This window comes from Erpetoichthys calabaricus, chromosome 5 (genome assembly GCF_900747795.2).
Source record: "Erpetoichthys calabaricus chromosome 5, fErpCal1.3, whole genome shotgun sequence".
In the NCBI taxonomy this organism is placed as follows: Eukaryota; Metazoa; Chordata; class Cladistia; order Polypteriformes; family Polypteridae; genus Erpetoichthys; species Erpetoichthys calabaricus.
Window position 1 is genome coordinate 177,577,764 of NC_041398.2, and position 17,287 is coordinate 177,595,050.

At 40.6% G+C, this 17,287-nt stretch overlaps 1 protein-coding gene across 1 annotated transcript in view; it reads right to left on the minus strand.

The window, feature by feature from the left end:
- LOC114652069 (probable tRNA methyltransferase 9B) overlaps window positions 1-16,885 on the minus strand; it is a 102,343-nt gene extending 85,458 nt beyond the window's left edge. The window contains exon 1 of the mRNA XM_028802248.2: window positions 16,472-16,885. Within this exon, the coding sequence (XP_028658081.1) occupies window positions 16,472-16,491 (20 nt within the window). The 5' untranslated portion in view covers window positions 16,492-16,885. The remainder of the gene's footprint in view (window positions 1-16,471) is intronic.
- Between the last annotated feature and the right edge of the window lie 402 nt (window positions 16,886-17,287).

Below are 17,287 nucleotides of genomic sequence, written 5' to 3' on the forward strand. Positions count from 1 at the left end.
CAGTGAAGATTTGGTTTACTACTGTAAAGTGCAATGGCAAAGCAGGGCAAACATGCTGAAGAAAGTTTATGAGGTCAGGGATGCTGAGATAGAAACATGGGGCTAAGCTCATTAATAGCAAGTGACTCTGTGATCTGGCATTTATTACAAGCTACCTGTCAGAATTCTGTGTTACACTGCAAAGGGCTAACCAGTTCTTGGTCTCACTCATTTCACATATAAAGGCATTGGAAACTAAATTAAAACTGTAGTAAATGCAGCTTGAGACTGGGAATATGGGGCATTTCCCCGCTCATTGTGACCAAAATCCTGAGCATGAGCAGATTAGGAAATATACAAGAGGCTGTGATCATTTGCTATAAAAGTTTGCTGAACGATTTGAAGATGTGATGTTCAAAAATTAAAAAGAAATAGGAAATGACAAAAAGTTGTTAAAGAAGAATAACACTGAAAATGAAAAATCAGCTCTAAGACCATTAGGAGAACTGTCAAGGAGGAGGAAGTGAGATATAAAAATAAGGGAGGACACAAATGTTACACAAAAACAATGCAGATTAGGTAGCTAGGGAGCTGAATTCATGACATCCCCCTTTAAGGCCAATGAAAAGCTTGGGCTTGTAGCAGCATTAGGGCTCTCGCCTGGTATCCCTGTTGAGCCTGGTGCCCTGTTGTGGAGTTTAAAGTCACAGCACAGCTAGAGATCCAGCTAGTGTAGAACTGACTGATCACCAGGCTAACAGGAGGAAGTGATGAGAGAGTATCAGAAACACAGAGAGAGGGAATAAAAGAGAGAGATGTGGGTGGCAAAAAGAAAATGTGATGCTTGGGCCATGGTATAATGAGGACGATAAATGAGAAGACCACCCTGCCATGAAGACGGGCTGTAAGTCCTGTACAGTTCAAACTTGTAGTTTTTTTGTACTACTATCAGCTTTCTATCTTGGCTATCCCTTTGCTCAACCCTCCCCTTTTCTAATAAACCTTTTATTTTCATAATCTGACCTTAATCTGAAGTTTGGGAGATGCTACACACTACACAAGTAAAATTACTAGAACTATATAACCCTACCTAAGGGTCATTAAAGTGTGACCACCCGTAAGGAGTCATCACTTCTTGTACAAGGAACTTGAGTAAAAGTGCTCCACATCCTAAGAATAACTGAAGAAGCCACTAAGACCAATTTAACCAGAGTGTCACAGTGGCAGCAATTTTGTTTCTTTCGAATACCATCGTGTATTGTTAATGTTCAAACCTTTAAGGAAATGGGGACAAACATGTTGACATTGTAAATATGTACAGTATCTGTGTATCACCCTGATAGTACCTAGGACAGCCACTATATACAGGATATATATATATATATATATATATATATATATATATATATATATATATATATTGTGTGGAGGACCATCGGGGCCCTCACTTGGCTGGGATGCATCGATAATGGAAGGACCGGGTGGGGGGGGGGCCGGGTTGATGAGCTTATTCCAGATACTATCTCCCCTGAAACGCTAGAGGGCAGTCCCCCTGGCTTGCAGCGGGGCCACAGATTTGGAACATGGAAGCTCAACCCTGCTGGGGTCCATGTTCACCACCAAGGGGTGCCTGGACCTTTGCAGCGCCCTGTTCAGCAGCACTTCCGTCACACCTGGAAGTGCTGCCAGAATCAGCTCATTGGACCCTGAGATTCCTTCCAGGTGTCCTATAAAAGAAGCCAACCACCACTACTCAGGGAGCCATAGTCGGGAGCAGGTGGACGAAGCATGCTGGGAGAGGAATGGAGGCAGAGAAAGAAGAAGAAGGAAAGAGTTTTGTGTTGGACTGTTTATTTTGGTGCTGTGTTGTGCTGTGCTCTGGGGAGCAAGAAAAAAGTGCTTCTCAGCCTGGAATAAAGAGTGTTGTGTGTGTGTTACATTTGTGTCTCTGCCTGTCTGTGCCAGGGTAGGGTGGCTGTATGCTCCCTGGATTTCCACAATAAACACACACCTCCAGTCCTCTCTCGCAAGCTTCGTCCTCTTCCACCCGACTCCGGCTGCTTGAATGGAGTGCTCCAGGTGCTTCCCAATTAACCTCCGACAGCACTTCTGGGTCTGGCGGAAAAGCTGCATGTGAATCCAGTTTCTCTTCAGGCAGCACTTCCAGGTGTGGCAGAAGTGCTGCAGATCTTGTTTCCGGGGCTGGTATAAATTGCCAGTCCACTGTCTCCCCCTGCAAAAGAAAAGGAGGAAAATGGTGCAGAGACGCTGTGCCAACACCACCTCCAGGTGTCCGATGCGGACAGCGTCTCCAAGTGTGACCAATACCGTGGCACTCGTAACACCGGCGCCCTCCTTCAAACCGCATCCTTGATGTGTAAAACCAAGCAGGTTATATCCGCTCCACCTCATCCCCAACCAGGTTCAGGGCTTCTCTCTGCTCTTTTGGAGAGTGAACTAACATGGCGTGTGAGTACCGCAGCTCATGCTTCTTCCTGTTGGGAGACTTTCCCTTCTTTCCCTGGGGTCTCCCTTTATTTTGGTGTGCAGCAACAGTTTGGATCCCCTTATGGGAAAAAGAGGGACCCAGAACTGCTTGCACTCTTCTCGACCGAGTCACGACAGCTGCTGCTTTTAGGATTGGGGCAGTCTGGGTGCTAACACTGACAAGCCGGCCCCTTCCCCGCACCTCGGATGTTTCTTCTGCTGCTGCGGCATGATCGGTCATAGTTTCCCGGTCTACTCTAGTATACTTGAATCCATTCACCATCTTCATGGCTGATTTTGCTAGGGTTTCCTCTTTATTTTACGGTACCGGCAACACTTACCTGTACAGCTCCATCTACTTTGCAGAGACAGATCCTGAGCCACCACAGATACTGGTCCACCTTCTCCAGCGGCACCCTGGCTGTTTCCTCTAGTACTTCAATCGCTGTCCGTATTTTCCTGGCGATCGTTACTAGTGCCTTAACGGGTCTCAACACCTGTTTGAGTTCCTGAAATGAGATGTTATTTATCTCGGCCAGTGACAGGCTTCCGCGAGCCCTATCCTCCCGCTGGGAGTCAGCATGCAAGCGCCTCTCTTGCACACATGTCATCAGGTGCTTCTCTAGAGGGGGGTGGAGATTCATCATCCCTGCCTGTCCTACTTTAGTTACTTTACCTGCCTCACGGAGTGGTTCCTGGCTTTCCACCATCCCCTGCTCCATCGGGCCACTCTCCATGGGGTATGGCTCCTGGCACTCTTCTGTCAGCTGCGGTTCCTCTCCGTACAGGGGGCCCTCATCCTCCTCGGACTTTATCCCATACTTATGACTGGCATTGGCACCCTTCGGTCAGCAAAACGCCTCCGGACAGTCTCCCCCTGCGAGGTACGTACACGGAACAGCGCTACAACACTCCCAGGGCAAATAGTCCATGGGTCCGTTACCTACGGGTAACGTGCAGGAGTGCACGTGCTTTGCGCTGCTGCATGTGCGTGCGTGTGTGTCTCACGCTGCTGTGTCAGGCTGCTCTATGAATTATTTTTATGATGGGTCCCTGCCTTTTAACATGCAGAGTGTCCCATCTGGGATGCCATGTAAAAGAAGCCCAGGCACAGACAGACACTGAGACAGCCAGATGGCGGTGGCCATGGACCCCAACAGGTTTTAGCTTCTAAGCCCGAAGCCTGTGGCAACGATGCCCTTTCATGTCCCAGAGTATAAATTGCCCTTCTCCTGGTCTCCTGCTCCTCCATATATATGGAAATTCCTGAAGACCAGAAGCTAGCAAGTATTAAATCATGTAAAAATGGTGATCAAGCTTAAACTATTAAATATAGGCTCATTTTTTTTAACTTTTACAGAAAGGAACATATATAGAAACAATTATTAAGGATAGGATATGTTAGTCAACATAAGTTTAGACGTGGGTTGGATGAACATATTTCACTAATATATTTGAATTTTTGAAGAAGCAACAAAAGCTTCATCACAGCAGTTCATCACAATGACATGTATGTTGTCTGAAAGAGGTTTTGATAAGGTAGTGCATGAGAGGTTAGTGGTCAAACTAAAAGAAGTCAGATTTAAAGATGAAATGCGCAAATGGGTGCAAAATGTGTCCCAATACAAAAAGCAAAGGGTTCTATGTTTTCTGAATCAGCTGACTTTAAATGTAAGGTCCCTCTGGGATTCCAGGAATCAGTACTGCAGTCACTACCCTTTTTAATACAAATAGAACTAATGTAGCTGTAAAATCAGCAGATGACACTAAAATAAGTCATTATAAGTAGAACTAAACAGAATTCAGACTTGAACAGAGGTTTTGACAGTTTTTGTTGTAATGTACAGGGTGATTCATACAGAACTGAACACTTCAAAAAATGCAGGTACGTACTAAATGTTGTATGAACTGCAGTCTCAGGCAGTTTGTAAAAGAGTCTCTCATGTTACATGTTATCTAATTCATCTTGTACCCTGTGATCCATATCAGAATCGATGGCTGATGCAACAATGTAGTGAATATCCTGAAAAATGCTCCCACTAGTGTACTGCTTGCCCAGAATGACATCAGTTTTGAGAGACAGGGAGATAACACAGACACACCAGATTCAAGCAGGGGTCCTAAATGGAAAGGGTAAATGTAGATAAGCAAAAATTATGATGAGTAGCCAGGAATCGTAGTTGAAGAACAGCGCAGCAAATCGTAAGTCAAAAAATAGTGAGATGTAATTTGTAGTCAGAGAGCAAAAAGAGAAGCCATAACCAATAACTCTGAAACTAACAATAAGAAAGATAGTGAAGATTATTAATTATGTGAATCCAGTCTTGAACGATTAGGAAATGTAAGATTGTCATTGTGGTAATGATGGTTGCACACTCTCAGCTGTTAAACTAAGCAACGGCATAGCAACTGTTGACAAAACTATCCCAGAATTGTGATGTCAATAAGAAAACCATAAAGCACAGTGGGAGAAAATGAATTTCACTCAATAGTGTTAAAACAACAAAACATAAATATTATCAGTAGATTCCTTGACCTTCATATTTCGATCCCAATGGCTCCATAAGAACATATTGGAAATAACTTTTAAAGTCCAAGGAACAGTTGGAAAAAAACAATAATTATAAGCCTGACTATGACAGCTAGACAGCAATGATTTAGAAAATTGACCAGGAGTTTTTGGAACAGACAAGAGACGTAGTCAGAAGGCTGGCAAAGGTCAGGAGGCCAGAAACACAAGAAATAAAACAAAATGTAGTGACAAAATCTCAATGATGGATCAGAACTTTCAGGCAAAGCAAACTCAAAAACAGAACTTACACAAGAAAGTCTCTTACCAAAAAATGTGTAAATGTACCATTGGTAAAAGTTATTTATATTTATCCCAAAGCTTGGATATTGAGTTCTAATTGCCATAATCGTTGATAAAGTAACAGACGTGACATTGCACAGTAGCAATATCCTGCAGCAGCCCTGAATAATATAACCAAGATGACTGTGGCCATATAGTCAAAAGATGACATGGCAGTGAAGTGATGCCACCGTGAAAATGAATTAAAAAAAAACTAAATGAGAGAAAAACAAAATATTAGTATTCAAAAATGTTCAATAATGATGGTGAATGAGAGAATATTGGGAATTGTGACAGACTGCCACGGTGTGTTACTTCTTTTACTCAAGCACTAAAATATGGAAAGTAATTAAGGAAAATTCTACAATTTGATGCTATTACGTGTTCCTGTGATACTTAGTCACAGAGTAATACATATTTATAAGTAGTTCAATTCTTTTTGAATGTTAAAAACCAAATGAAGACATATAACTAAAAATACATCCAACCCCTGTTTTATTTCAATTCAGGGACATGGGAAGCCAAACTCTATGCTACCAACATCGCATTCAAGGTAGGATCCAACCCAGGAAGAGCTGCCACTCCATTGCTGGGCATACTCATGTACTCATTACCCAGCCTGCACTACATTTAGATATGTTACTGAAAGTGGAATACCTTCCTACTCAGAACTTGCAGACTTCATACAAATATTAAGCTGGCTGGAATTCCAAATGTGACACTTTACCAGCTGGCAAAAATAAATCTTATGGAAATTGTATACAGTATTGTATATTAAAAATGAGCTGTGTTGTGAATGGCTCACTCTCATCCAGCTTCGAATAACAGGTGGATGGATGGAAAATTTTACCATCTTCCATTAAAGTCTAATTTAGATATTTTTAATATTTATCAAAGCACCTAGCTTAACAGGATATATATGTATTGCAGCCCAAAAGAAGAAATTAAAGGCATTCTTGCTGGGTAATGATGCTGTTCACACATGAAAATATGAAATGATTCATAGTGTCGTTTCTTTACAAAGTCCCTCTTCAAATTTTTGACAGTAATCCACTTGGAAAATCTATGGAGGAGCGTTAGAAAGGGGAAGGAGCTACTACCAGACGTCAAAGAGACTAAAACGATAAAGAATTTAATTACCCGAGAGTAAAAAGGAAAACCCTGATGAATACACCAAAAGCTTCTTTTGAAACAAAAAATGAGAGAAGAATATAAATAGCACTTGAGCCGAAGAAGGAAAAAAAAAAAAACATCAATGTTGAAAAGCATGAGTAGCTGCTCATTAGCAGCCAAGGTTTCTCGAAGCCATTATGTTGGCTTTCCTTGTTAAATGTGTATGAATGAAACTGCAAAAAGAGGCAACAGCAACTGTCAAAAAATGTCACTTCCTAGCAAGGTGTCTGAATAAATCTTTGTCTTCTGATAAGCTGCATCTGGAAAAACAATTAAGAAATATGCTACGTTTAACCGATAGCTTATATTCATAATGAGATAACTAATTTGGAACAATCTGTTCTAGTCTGAAAACGCCGGCCACTGTTTCGTCTTTATTAATATAACTGTTACAGTCTTCCTGGCAGCTTAAGCTTCTCCTGCTCAGATGAGTGTTGAAAGTGAATTCTTTTGCTTTTTGGCAGAATATAAAATGTTATTGGAGTCTCCAACAATGATGCGTTTGGTGTAATTTCTAGAGTCAAATTTAAAGCAACCAACCATATGTAAATTTTACTTAAGAAGGAGGTGGGATTTGGTGTAAAACAAAGTTAAAATAAAATAAAGCAGATGCTAGCCTTTTCATGATTACTTATCTTGCCAGTAAGATGGTACATGATGGTTCATTCTGATGTCTGAATTAATTTGAATAATGGCACTAAAGTGGCACTTAAATATATTTGGTGAAAGAAGCAGCATCATTCTGTAAATTGAATACACATTTATTGGATGTTTGAGCAGGCTTAACCCTATAAAACCACTGGCATAAAACGCTAACAGTGGACTTAATGCTGAGCAAGATATAGGATTAATACAGTAAGAATAAGAAACAGGCTTATAACTTAAATTAAATTTGGGAGGAAAGTCAAAGTACTCAGAGGAAGGCAGGTAAACAGAGAATACAAGCACCACATGAATACTGACCAGGCCAGGTTTAAAGCCCAGCTTCTTGGAGCTATGAGTTAGAAGCGTTAGGAAATGCACCATTATATTACCCCAGATTGCTCCATTTCAGGGAAGGATCTCATTTTGGTAAGCTAGCAATGTCTAAAAACACTGAAGCAATTGTTTGAAAAGGTGTCATCATTGTAAACTTTCATTACTTGGCCATAGCATTGCGGCTTAACCCGCCAGAGCCTTGATGTAATTATATAAAGGCTTCATAATATTGTGTATTATGTTTCAGAATGGCAATGAATAGCAAACTCAAAGTACATTTTCATCAAGCATATAGTTATAGACTGATATTTTAAATCGTTACCTGCCACTCCAGACATTTTTAGGTGTATTCACATATAATGTGAAAAGCACCTACTGTTGTTGTCATGACTGTCTGTCGTTCTGTCAGCATATAATGACTTGGCTCCTGTTGAGTCTGGTGTCATGTTGTGGAGTTTAAAGTTACAGCACAGCTAGATTTCCAGCTAGTGTAGAACTGACTGATCACCAGGCTGACAGGAGGAAGTGATGAGAGAGAATTAGAGAGAGAGAGGGAATAAAAGAAAGAGATGTGGGCAGCAAAGAGAAAATGTGATGCTTGGGGCATGGTACAACAAGGAGGACAAATGAGAAGACCACCCCGCCATGAAGATGGTCCGCAAGTCCTGTGCAGTTCATACTGTACATGTGTACATTTTTTTTGTACTACTATCTGCTTTATATCTTGGCTCTCCCTTTGCTCAACCCTCCCCTTTTCTAATAAACCTTTTATTTTCATAATCTGGCCTTAATCTGAAGTTTGGGAGATGCTACACATTTTATTATCTACAAAGATTAAAGTACGGGTCCTCCCTGCATGGAGTTTGCATGTTCTCCCCGTGTCTGCGTGGGTTTCCTCCGGGTACTCCGGTTTCCTCCCACAGTCCAAAGACATGCAAGTTAGGTGCATTGGCGATCCTAAATTGTCCCTAGTGTGTGCTTGCGTGTGCATGCACTGCAGTGGGCTGGCGCCCTTCCCGGGGTTTGTTTCCTGCCTTGCGCCCTGTGTTGGCTGGGATTGGCTCCAGCAGACCCCCATGACCCTGTAGTTAGGATATAGTGGGTTGGATAATGGATGGATGGAAAGATTAAAGTAAAATTACTAGAACAATATAATGTTACCTAAGGGTCATTAAAGCATGACAACCCGGAAACAGGCATCACTTTTAAAATTTGGCACACTTATTCTTCCAGGAAATTTCTCAGGAAAGTTCATTTAGATATATCATTTACAACATACTGTGCAAAGTTTTGTAATTTCGAACTTTCAAACTTTCAAAATATTCTGTGTGACTTTAATTATGAATTAGTTTACTGGTTCAGATTTCCCTTAACTGCGGTGGGTTGGCACCCTGCCTGGGATTGTTTCCTGCCTTGTGCCCTGTGTTGGCTGGGATTGGCTCCAGCAGCCCCCGTGACCCTGTGTTCGGATTCAGCGGGTAGGAAAATGGATGGATGGATGGATTTCCCTTAAGTAAATTTTTATCTTTTATTTGTTTAACAACCAATCCTGACAGTATAACAGTGAAACACCTGCATAGTTATGCACGCTGCTTGATATACTGTGTGTAGAAGCGGCTCCTGTGGCTACGCAGCAGTCTGCACAAATGTCTGTCACAACAGCACAATTCTCAAACTCATTGAAATCATACAGGATAAGTTACATAATGTTTGTGAGTATGTAATTAAAAAAATGCACGCAACTTTAATTAGCTGGAAATGAATGAAGGGGGAAACAACTTCTCTAGCCATGGTTCAGTGACTGTATTTAGCCATGGTTTGGTGACTGTATTTAGATTTCGATTATGCCAAAAACAGCCTCATGGCCACATGATCTGCAGATCATAATGATTTAGTTTTTCTGTGACACTATAATTTATCGTCAATTTGCCCCAATCATGTGTTATCGATCAAGCTCAGATGAAGCCAACAATATTGTGTTGAGACTCTAACAAATATTTTAAATCTCCATCTTACATTACTTGTACTGTATGCTAGAGAAATATGAACTATGATTTGGTACAGATTCTCCACATCCAACAGCTAACAACATTTCAAAGTTTAGAATCAAACAGTTTTGAGGTGAAAAAGGACAAGCCACCATAGCACAGAAAGAACACACAGACTAAACACAATGAACAACCTGAGCCCAGGTCTATGGAGCTCTCTGGTATCAACGCTAACTAGAGTGCCACTAGGTGTTTGCTGGTCAATTGAAAAAAATGAGTTTTACTGGCTTGTTTTCCACAAAGTGGAAGGAGCTCATGTGGGCTTCCTTGGAATCTTTTTCAGATTAAATGCTCAGTGCAATATCTTCTACTCAATGCATTCCTGATACTGATCTGCTTTTTTCAGTTTACATAGGTACCTTCAAGGGCCTGGACTTTCCATACCTTTTTGCTGGCTTACACTGTATAGCTTTGCCTGTGAAAAGCTCAAAGCAGAAGTGCAAATGTGCAATTTATAAGTATAATTTGCTCATTATCACCTTCAAATCCCATTGTCACAATGTTTTACTAAATCAGTAATTACTGTACATTGAGCATTTGAAAGAAATTTGGAACAAAATGCTGTAAGGAATGGCCAGCAGCCCATGAGATGGAAGGACTGGTGAGAGAAAGCATGCATAGGTAATTATCTCGTCTGGAGTGCTAGATCATAGCCCCCCTGGGTTGCGGCGGTGCCTTGGATTCCCACAGGGCAGCATTGGACATGAAGTTCTTCGACAGACCTGTTGGGCTTCGAGGGTGATGTCGGGGGTGCTTCAGGGACTGGGCTGCTCTTTTTCATAGGGTTTCCATCTCACCTGCAAGTGCTTTTTGTACCACGTGTACGGAAGACGGCAAGTACTCCTAGGTGGAAGATAAAAGGAGTTGCCTGCCTCAAATGGACGAGCCAGAGTCAGGAGGAAGGTAGGCAGTGCTTGCAAAAGAGGAGTGGAGGAGACAGTGACCAAGAGATAGAGAGGAAGACAAAGAGCTATCTTGTGCTTTATTGTAATTGGTGCTTCTGTGGCAAGAAATATGCATTGTGGAAGAGTTTCCCACAATAAAAGACTCTTTGTGCTTTTAACTTGTGTCCATGCCTGTTTGTGTTGAGTTTTTGGGGAGCTGGAACACACCCCGGTGTCCACAATGCCTAGGAAGAAAATGCTGAGTTGTCATAGACAGTTTAGTAATATGCTTAACTACTGAGGGGAGCCTATTACTTATTTTGCGAAACATCTGTTGACTTTGTGGCACTGCACTGAAGGCAAACAATGGTAGAAACACTAGCTTATGAAATGTTATCTTCACAGAGAGAGTTAAGACAAACTATCTTGGCATTATAAATCTAAGGAGTAAGAGACACAATGCAACATTTAAATGGATTCACATGCATTAATCTTACTTTGAAGAAGAGTGTTTATAGCTGCCCAGGTCACAAGGCATTTATGTTGTAGATAAGTCATCAAGTTATATCACTAATTTCTGAATCTTGGGCCAATCAGCATAACATCACAGATTTAAGTTCAGGGTTGATAAGACATATGGCTTCTTCTAATTTATATATATTTTGTTTGCAAGGGGCACTAACCTGTTGTAGAAGGGCACACTCACATGCATAACAACAAGGGGCCAGTTAAGAATAGATTTGGAAGGAAAAAAACTGGAATACCTAGAGCAAAAAACTATGTATGCACTGCGGGAATTTTACAGAAATAGTTACTGAGTATGGAATTCAAACATAGGATACTATATATATGAGATGTGTTGACAATGTAATTGGATTCCACCTGTGGCAATCTAAATTGATTGGACATTATTTAGAAAGTCACACACCTGTGTATTAAGGTCCCACAATCCACACTGCATGTCAGCACAAAACCCAAGCCTTAAAGTCCAAGGAACTCTACACGGAGAGCCGTAGATCAGAGCAAGAGTATAACATTATTTCAAAAGCTTTGAGTGTTTCCAGTAGTACAATGGCCTCACTAAGTATGAAATGGAAGAAGGTTGTACCACCAGGACTCTTTCTAGAGTTAGCCGTCTGGCCAAACTTAGTAACTAGGCAAGTAGAACCTTGGTAAGTTTAACTGGTCTAATGGTTAGTCTAACTGAGCTCTAACTCTAGTCCTCCCTAAATCTGGTGTTTATAGTAGAGTGGCTAGATGAAAGTAAAAGGCATTTGACAACCTTCTTGGACTCTGAGAGCATGAAGAAAAAAAATGATCTTGTCTGATGACACAATGACTTCTTTGGGTACAACTCCAAGCACTATGTCTGGTGAAGTCCTAGCACTACTCTAACCTGCCTAATACCATCCTTAAGGTGAAGCATGGTGGTGACATCATCACGCTATGAGGATGCTTCTCAGCAGCAAGGACAGGAAGACTGGTCAGAATTGAAAGGAGGATGAATGCAGCCAAATACAGAGAGGTCCTTGAAGAAAATGGTTCCTATTTCAGCACAACAATGACCCATGACAACGCTGGAGAGGCTTTGGGGCAAGTCTCTGACAGTCCCTGAGTGGCCCAGCCAAAGCCCAGAATTAAAACCCATAGATCAACTGTGGGGAGACCTGAAGATGGCAGTTTACAGGCACTTGAGAGGATATCCCAGGAAAAGAAAGCTAAATTGCCCAAATCCAAATATGCAACACTTGTAGAGACGTACTCAAGAAGACTCAAAGCTATAATTGATGCCAAAATGGGTTCCTTCAAATTACTGAATTAAAGGTTTGAATACTTATGTGAATGAGAGATTTCAGTTTTTGATTTTTAAGAAAATTGCAAACCTTACTGAAAACATGTTTTCACTTTAATATCATGGGTGATTGATAGATTGTTGGGCAAAAATTGCTAATGTATTCTTTTAAAATTAAATCTACAAAACAATAAAGTATACAGAAAAAGAAGAAGGCTATATACTGTACTTTCTGACTCCACTCTATATCTTATACATTGTCATGCACATAAGCATCAGGAGTGTCTCATTAAATCACGTATGGAGAAAAACAAAGAAGTAAGAGGGAGATGTTGACATAATAGCTAAACTCCTGTTCCTTTTCTGTTCTTAGAATGGAGGAGAGGCAGCACCTGACATCACTTCTGCAATGATGCCACAAAGCAAGTCCTAATTCACCCATGACAGTATTTGAAGCGCATGATGATTGAAAGTCAGCATTCGTTTCAGAACCCTCTACCAAGGAAGCTGCACCTCATGACAGCACCCATTGAACCCTAACTGGTATATGCCAGAATTCTGAATGCTGTTTTTTTTTTTTCATAATATTCGATCATTGTGATCGATGAACATTAAATGGGTTCTCTCTCAGAACTCTAATCCGTTATGCACTTTGTGTGCTTTTCTTTACTATGTATCTTTTTTTTTTCCAATTGCAAGGCTATGGTGTATAAAAACACATTCTGGAGAATGGATTGCACAGTTGATGACGTGCTTGCTGAATGAAGGAGAATGTTCCTGAAGAAGACTGATGTCACTTCTGGAATTTCCAGAAAAACTCAAAAAGGCACATGCAAGACTCTCTGACATGCCAGCCAGGCTAAGATTTGATCCCTAGACTCTAGAACTATTAACTGTTAGATGTCTCTTTGAACAATAACATACTATATACACTGCCCAGTATACCCCAAAATAGTTTTCTTAAAATTATCTGTTTCCCTTTAAAGTTAAACCTTTTTATGGGATCCTATTGCATAAAACAGTCCAGCAAATGTAGTTTATTGGCTGCAAAAGAGATTTGTCAATACAAAAAATAAAAGTGGATTTTTCTTCCCAAAATTATTTAAGACCATCCTGCAAAAATGAGTACATCACAATGAAGGCCTTGAGAAAGCACTTGATAAAATGCTAATTAAGAAAAATTAACAACAGAGGAGTCTAATCTAATGTGAATTTCCCATCGGGATTAATAAAGTATCTATCTATCTATCTATCTATCTATCTATCTATCTATCTATCTATCTATCTATCTATCTATCTATCTATCTATCTATCTATCTATCTATCTATCTATCTAATCAATCATCACACAGGTGACCACCAGTTGACTGACAATTAAGGGTGGTATTTAGCAAGAAAAATCCCCTCTCATTCAGTGCTGACAGAAATGACACCACATGGAAGAGAAAGTGACAAGACTTGAGAAAGAAAGCAATTACTTTACACAATAATTAGTCAGAATACAGTAGCAATAGTGATTTGGGAATTTAAAAAGGATGGTGTTGTGGCAAGCTCTCTGAGACATCTAGGCTATCCATGGAAGCTAACACCTCAACATGAGCAAGAACGGTTGAGGAAAATCACCATGCAAGTTCATCACAGTTAGCTAAAGCAGTAGCCAAATGAGGGTGACCATTTCCTGTGACACGATATGAAGTACACTGCAGAGGAGTGGCATGCAAGGTTGTTGTCAAATCAGGAAGCCACTGCTAAAGCCCATGCACAACAAAAGCGCATTTAGCATTTGTCAGAGCCATGTAGACAAAGGTGAAGACTGTAAACTTTTGAGTGATGAGATAAATGTAGATCTTTTTGGAGCTGATAGCATCCAAACTGTATGGTGTTGCAAGGGTGAGGAGTACAATGAAAAATGCATGGTACCCACAGTAAAGCATGGTGGTGGCATGTGGAGTTGTATGACTGTTGCAGGTGTCGAGGAATTGTACTTCATTGATGGCATCATGAATTCACAGATGTTCTACGAAATACTAAAGGAGAGTGCTGACATCTCTCCATACCCTTGGTCTACCTCAACCCAACAGGACACCTGGGGAAAGTTCTGAAATGGCAGGTTCAACATTATTCTCCATTCAGAAACCAGGCTCTTAAAGACCTTATTCTCCAAGAATGGAGAAAGACAGACATGACAGTATGTCACCAACTTGTTCATTCCATGTCTGGAAGAGTTGGTACTGTTCTTAAAAATCACAGAGGCCATATAATGCATTAGATTTGGTGGAGTTTGTTGTAGGGTGTATTCATTTTTGCAACACCTCATTTGAATAAAATGTATTATTTCCTTATTCTGGAGTTTCTTTTTTGTTTTTTCTGCCCTCCCTGGCCATCGGACCTTACCTTTTTTCTATGTTAATTAGTATTGCCTAATTTTATTTGTTATATATTTGTCTTTTTTTCTCTTTCTTCACTCTGTAAAGCACTTTGAGCTACATCATCCATCCATCTATCTATTTTCCAACCCGCTGAATCCGAACACAGGGTCACGGGGGTCTGCTGGAGCCAATCCCAACCAACACAGGGCGGAAGGCAGGAACCAATCCAACCCACCGCATCAGCTACATGATTTGTATGAAAATCCATCCATCCATCCATTATCCAACCCGCTATATCCTAATTACAGGGTCACGGGAGTCCACTGGAGCCAATCTCAGCCAGCACAGGGTGCAAGGTAGGAAACAAACCCCGGGCAGGGCGCCAGCCCACCGCAGTTGTATGAAAATGTGCTATATAAATAAATGTTGTTGTTGTAATGATGTTGGTTACCAAGCTTTTATGTTGTTAATAAAGCAAATGATTAATAAAACTCAGTTTTGTCAAAATTCTGCTAATTGTTCTAGTGTTTAGTGAGAAATTAATTCAAATCTTCATTTTCAAAAGGGGGGGCGTACTCATTTGTGCTGATGACTGCGTATTATTAATGATTTTCATTGAGTTAGTGAATGTGCCTTGCAGTCTACTTCCATCCTGCCCAGTGCTGGTTGCTTCTTTCCACCTCCTGTTGACAAGATTGTCACTTGCTCCACTTGCTTGTCTGACCTTGATAAGATGGTTAGAAAACACATACATGTATATAATGTATACTGTATGTGATGTTTATATTAATGTAAGTCAGACATTTGTAATCTTCTCTTGCTAACTAATGTTTTTTATTAAAATGACAGAATAAAAATGAATGGCAAAGCAATCAATCAATTTACAGCAGTGGTATGTTTTGTCAATATGTAAAATGTGTGAGTATTGCTTCCATTTTTACAAATGTAGGACCTCGGCTTTCCAGCCATATGCCCCTCAGCAACTCCTTTGCATTCATCAGGCAAACTCTGGGTTCATTTTGTCTCTGCTGACTGCCAAGATGCAGCATAGTCTTTATCTGTGTGTCCATTTCAATGTTTTACATCATTCTTCATTACTGTGTATCAAATTTTAAGCACAGAGCCAAACAATACAGTATATACATACATACATGCATATATATATATATTTATAGATATACAGCGAGAGATAGAGAGAATGAGTTGGAGAAAGGGACGTATCTGAAGTTATAAAGCCAACAAGATTTTCATGTCACGGTTCTTTCCAAAAGGCATTGAATAGCAGGCACATGTTAAAAGATTTGCTGTGCAGACAAATTAGTTTTTAACACCAAGATTAACTGCTTGTCCAGTATCTCAAGTTTCTGGGTTTTTTTTGTTTTTTTTATACTGTTTCTATCTTTCCAGAGTAGACGACTGTTACTGTTGCTCATCTCATAATTGCAATTATCCCGTTATAGATACAGTCGATAGCTTAAACAATCTGTACAAACATGTACTTGTCTCTTTGCACACTTAGTAGATTAAAATATTTTAGTCCTATCAAAGGTTACACCTTGCAGAAACTACAACAGCTCTAGCCAAAAACATCCTGACTGGGTCAATTAAGTTTTAAAGCTTATGGTTCCTTTTTTTTCCATGTAAAGATTTAACAAACTCCAGTCTGCAAGAGTGAAGAGTTCAGTTTTGCATCACATACCTTTTGTACAGCAGCAGCAGCAGTAAAGTGAGAAATAAAATCAAGGTAAGAATGCCCAAATATATTTGCGTGCTAAAGTCCCCTGCTACAGTACAGTATATATGATGAAGATGGCAGCAAGTTGATACAGCACACAGCACAGCCTGTGTAAATGCTGAGCTTAACAGCCTAACATTTCTAGTAGTTACATAATTCAGCATGATGTCCTTACCTGTTTCTACGATCCCTCATTTGCCTGTTCACTCCTCGCTGCTATCAGGCATCCTTGTACTTGAAAGGAACAGCAGAAAAATAAGAATCGACCAATTTCTCCATTTTCAAGAGCTGCAGCAGCAGCATGCCAAAGCTCCACTCAGGCATTCAAACATTTTTCGACAGTGATTATCTATTGCATTAGCTTGCAAATATTCAGGCCAACAGTATCGCAGCGAGCACATGCAGTCATTCCCCCAAGCAGCGATGGAAACACTGAAGCACACTGAGCGTGGAGGCTGCCGGCTCATGTGACCCAGAGGCTCTCTCATTCAGGTGATGTGGTAAATCCTTGTCTTGTGTGACGGCCCCCTGGGTCCCCAATTATAGCATTCTCCTCTCTGACTTGCTTGCCTACCTTTGTCATGCACAGCAAGGCTCAGTAAACGAAGACATACAAAAGAAAAGGGGCAGACATGTTCCACTCTAGTTTCCCGGGTAGCAAATAATTGTGATTTACTGAATGCTTATATCCTTTGTAATGAGCTGCTCCAGTGATTAATTGCGGGGATACAGGGCATTTATGCGAGAGTGCATCACGAAAGCGCTTTCAGACCCTCAACGTCTCTAAATGATGGCTTATTTGCAGGCCTTATATAACCCATTTTTCATTGAGATGCATGGGGTTTTTAATGTCATTTATCATTTTTTTTCTAAACACACCATTGTGCTCATAGTAGTGATGCATGCAAGTTCACTTTCCTCAAAGTCTGAAAAAAGTCATCGGTATATCGAAGTGGAGAATGTCACTTGCAAAATAAATCAAGTTAAACCC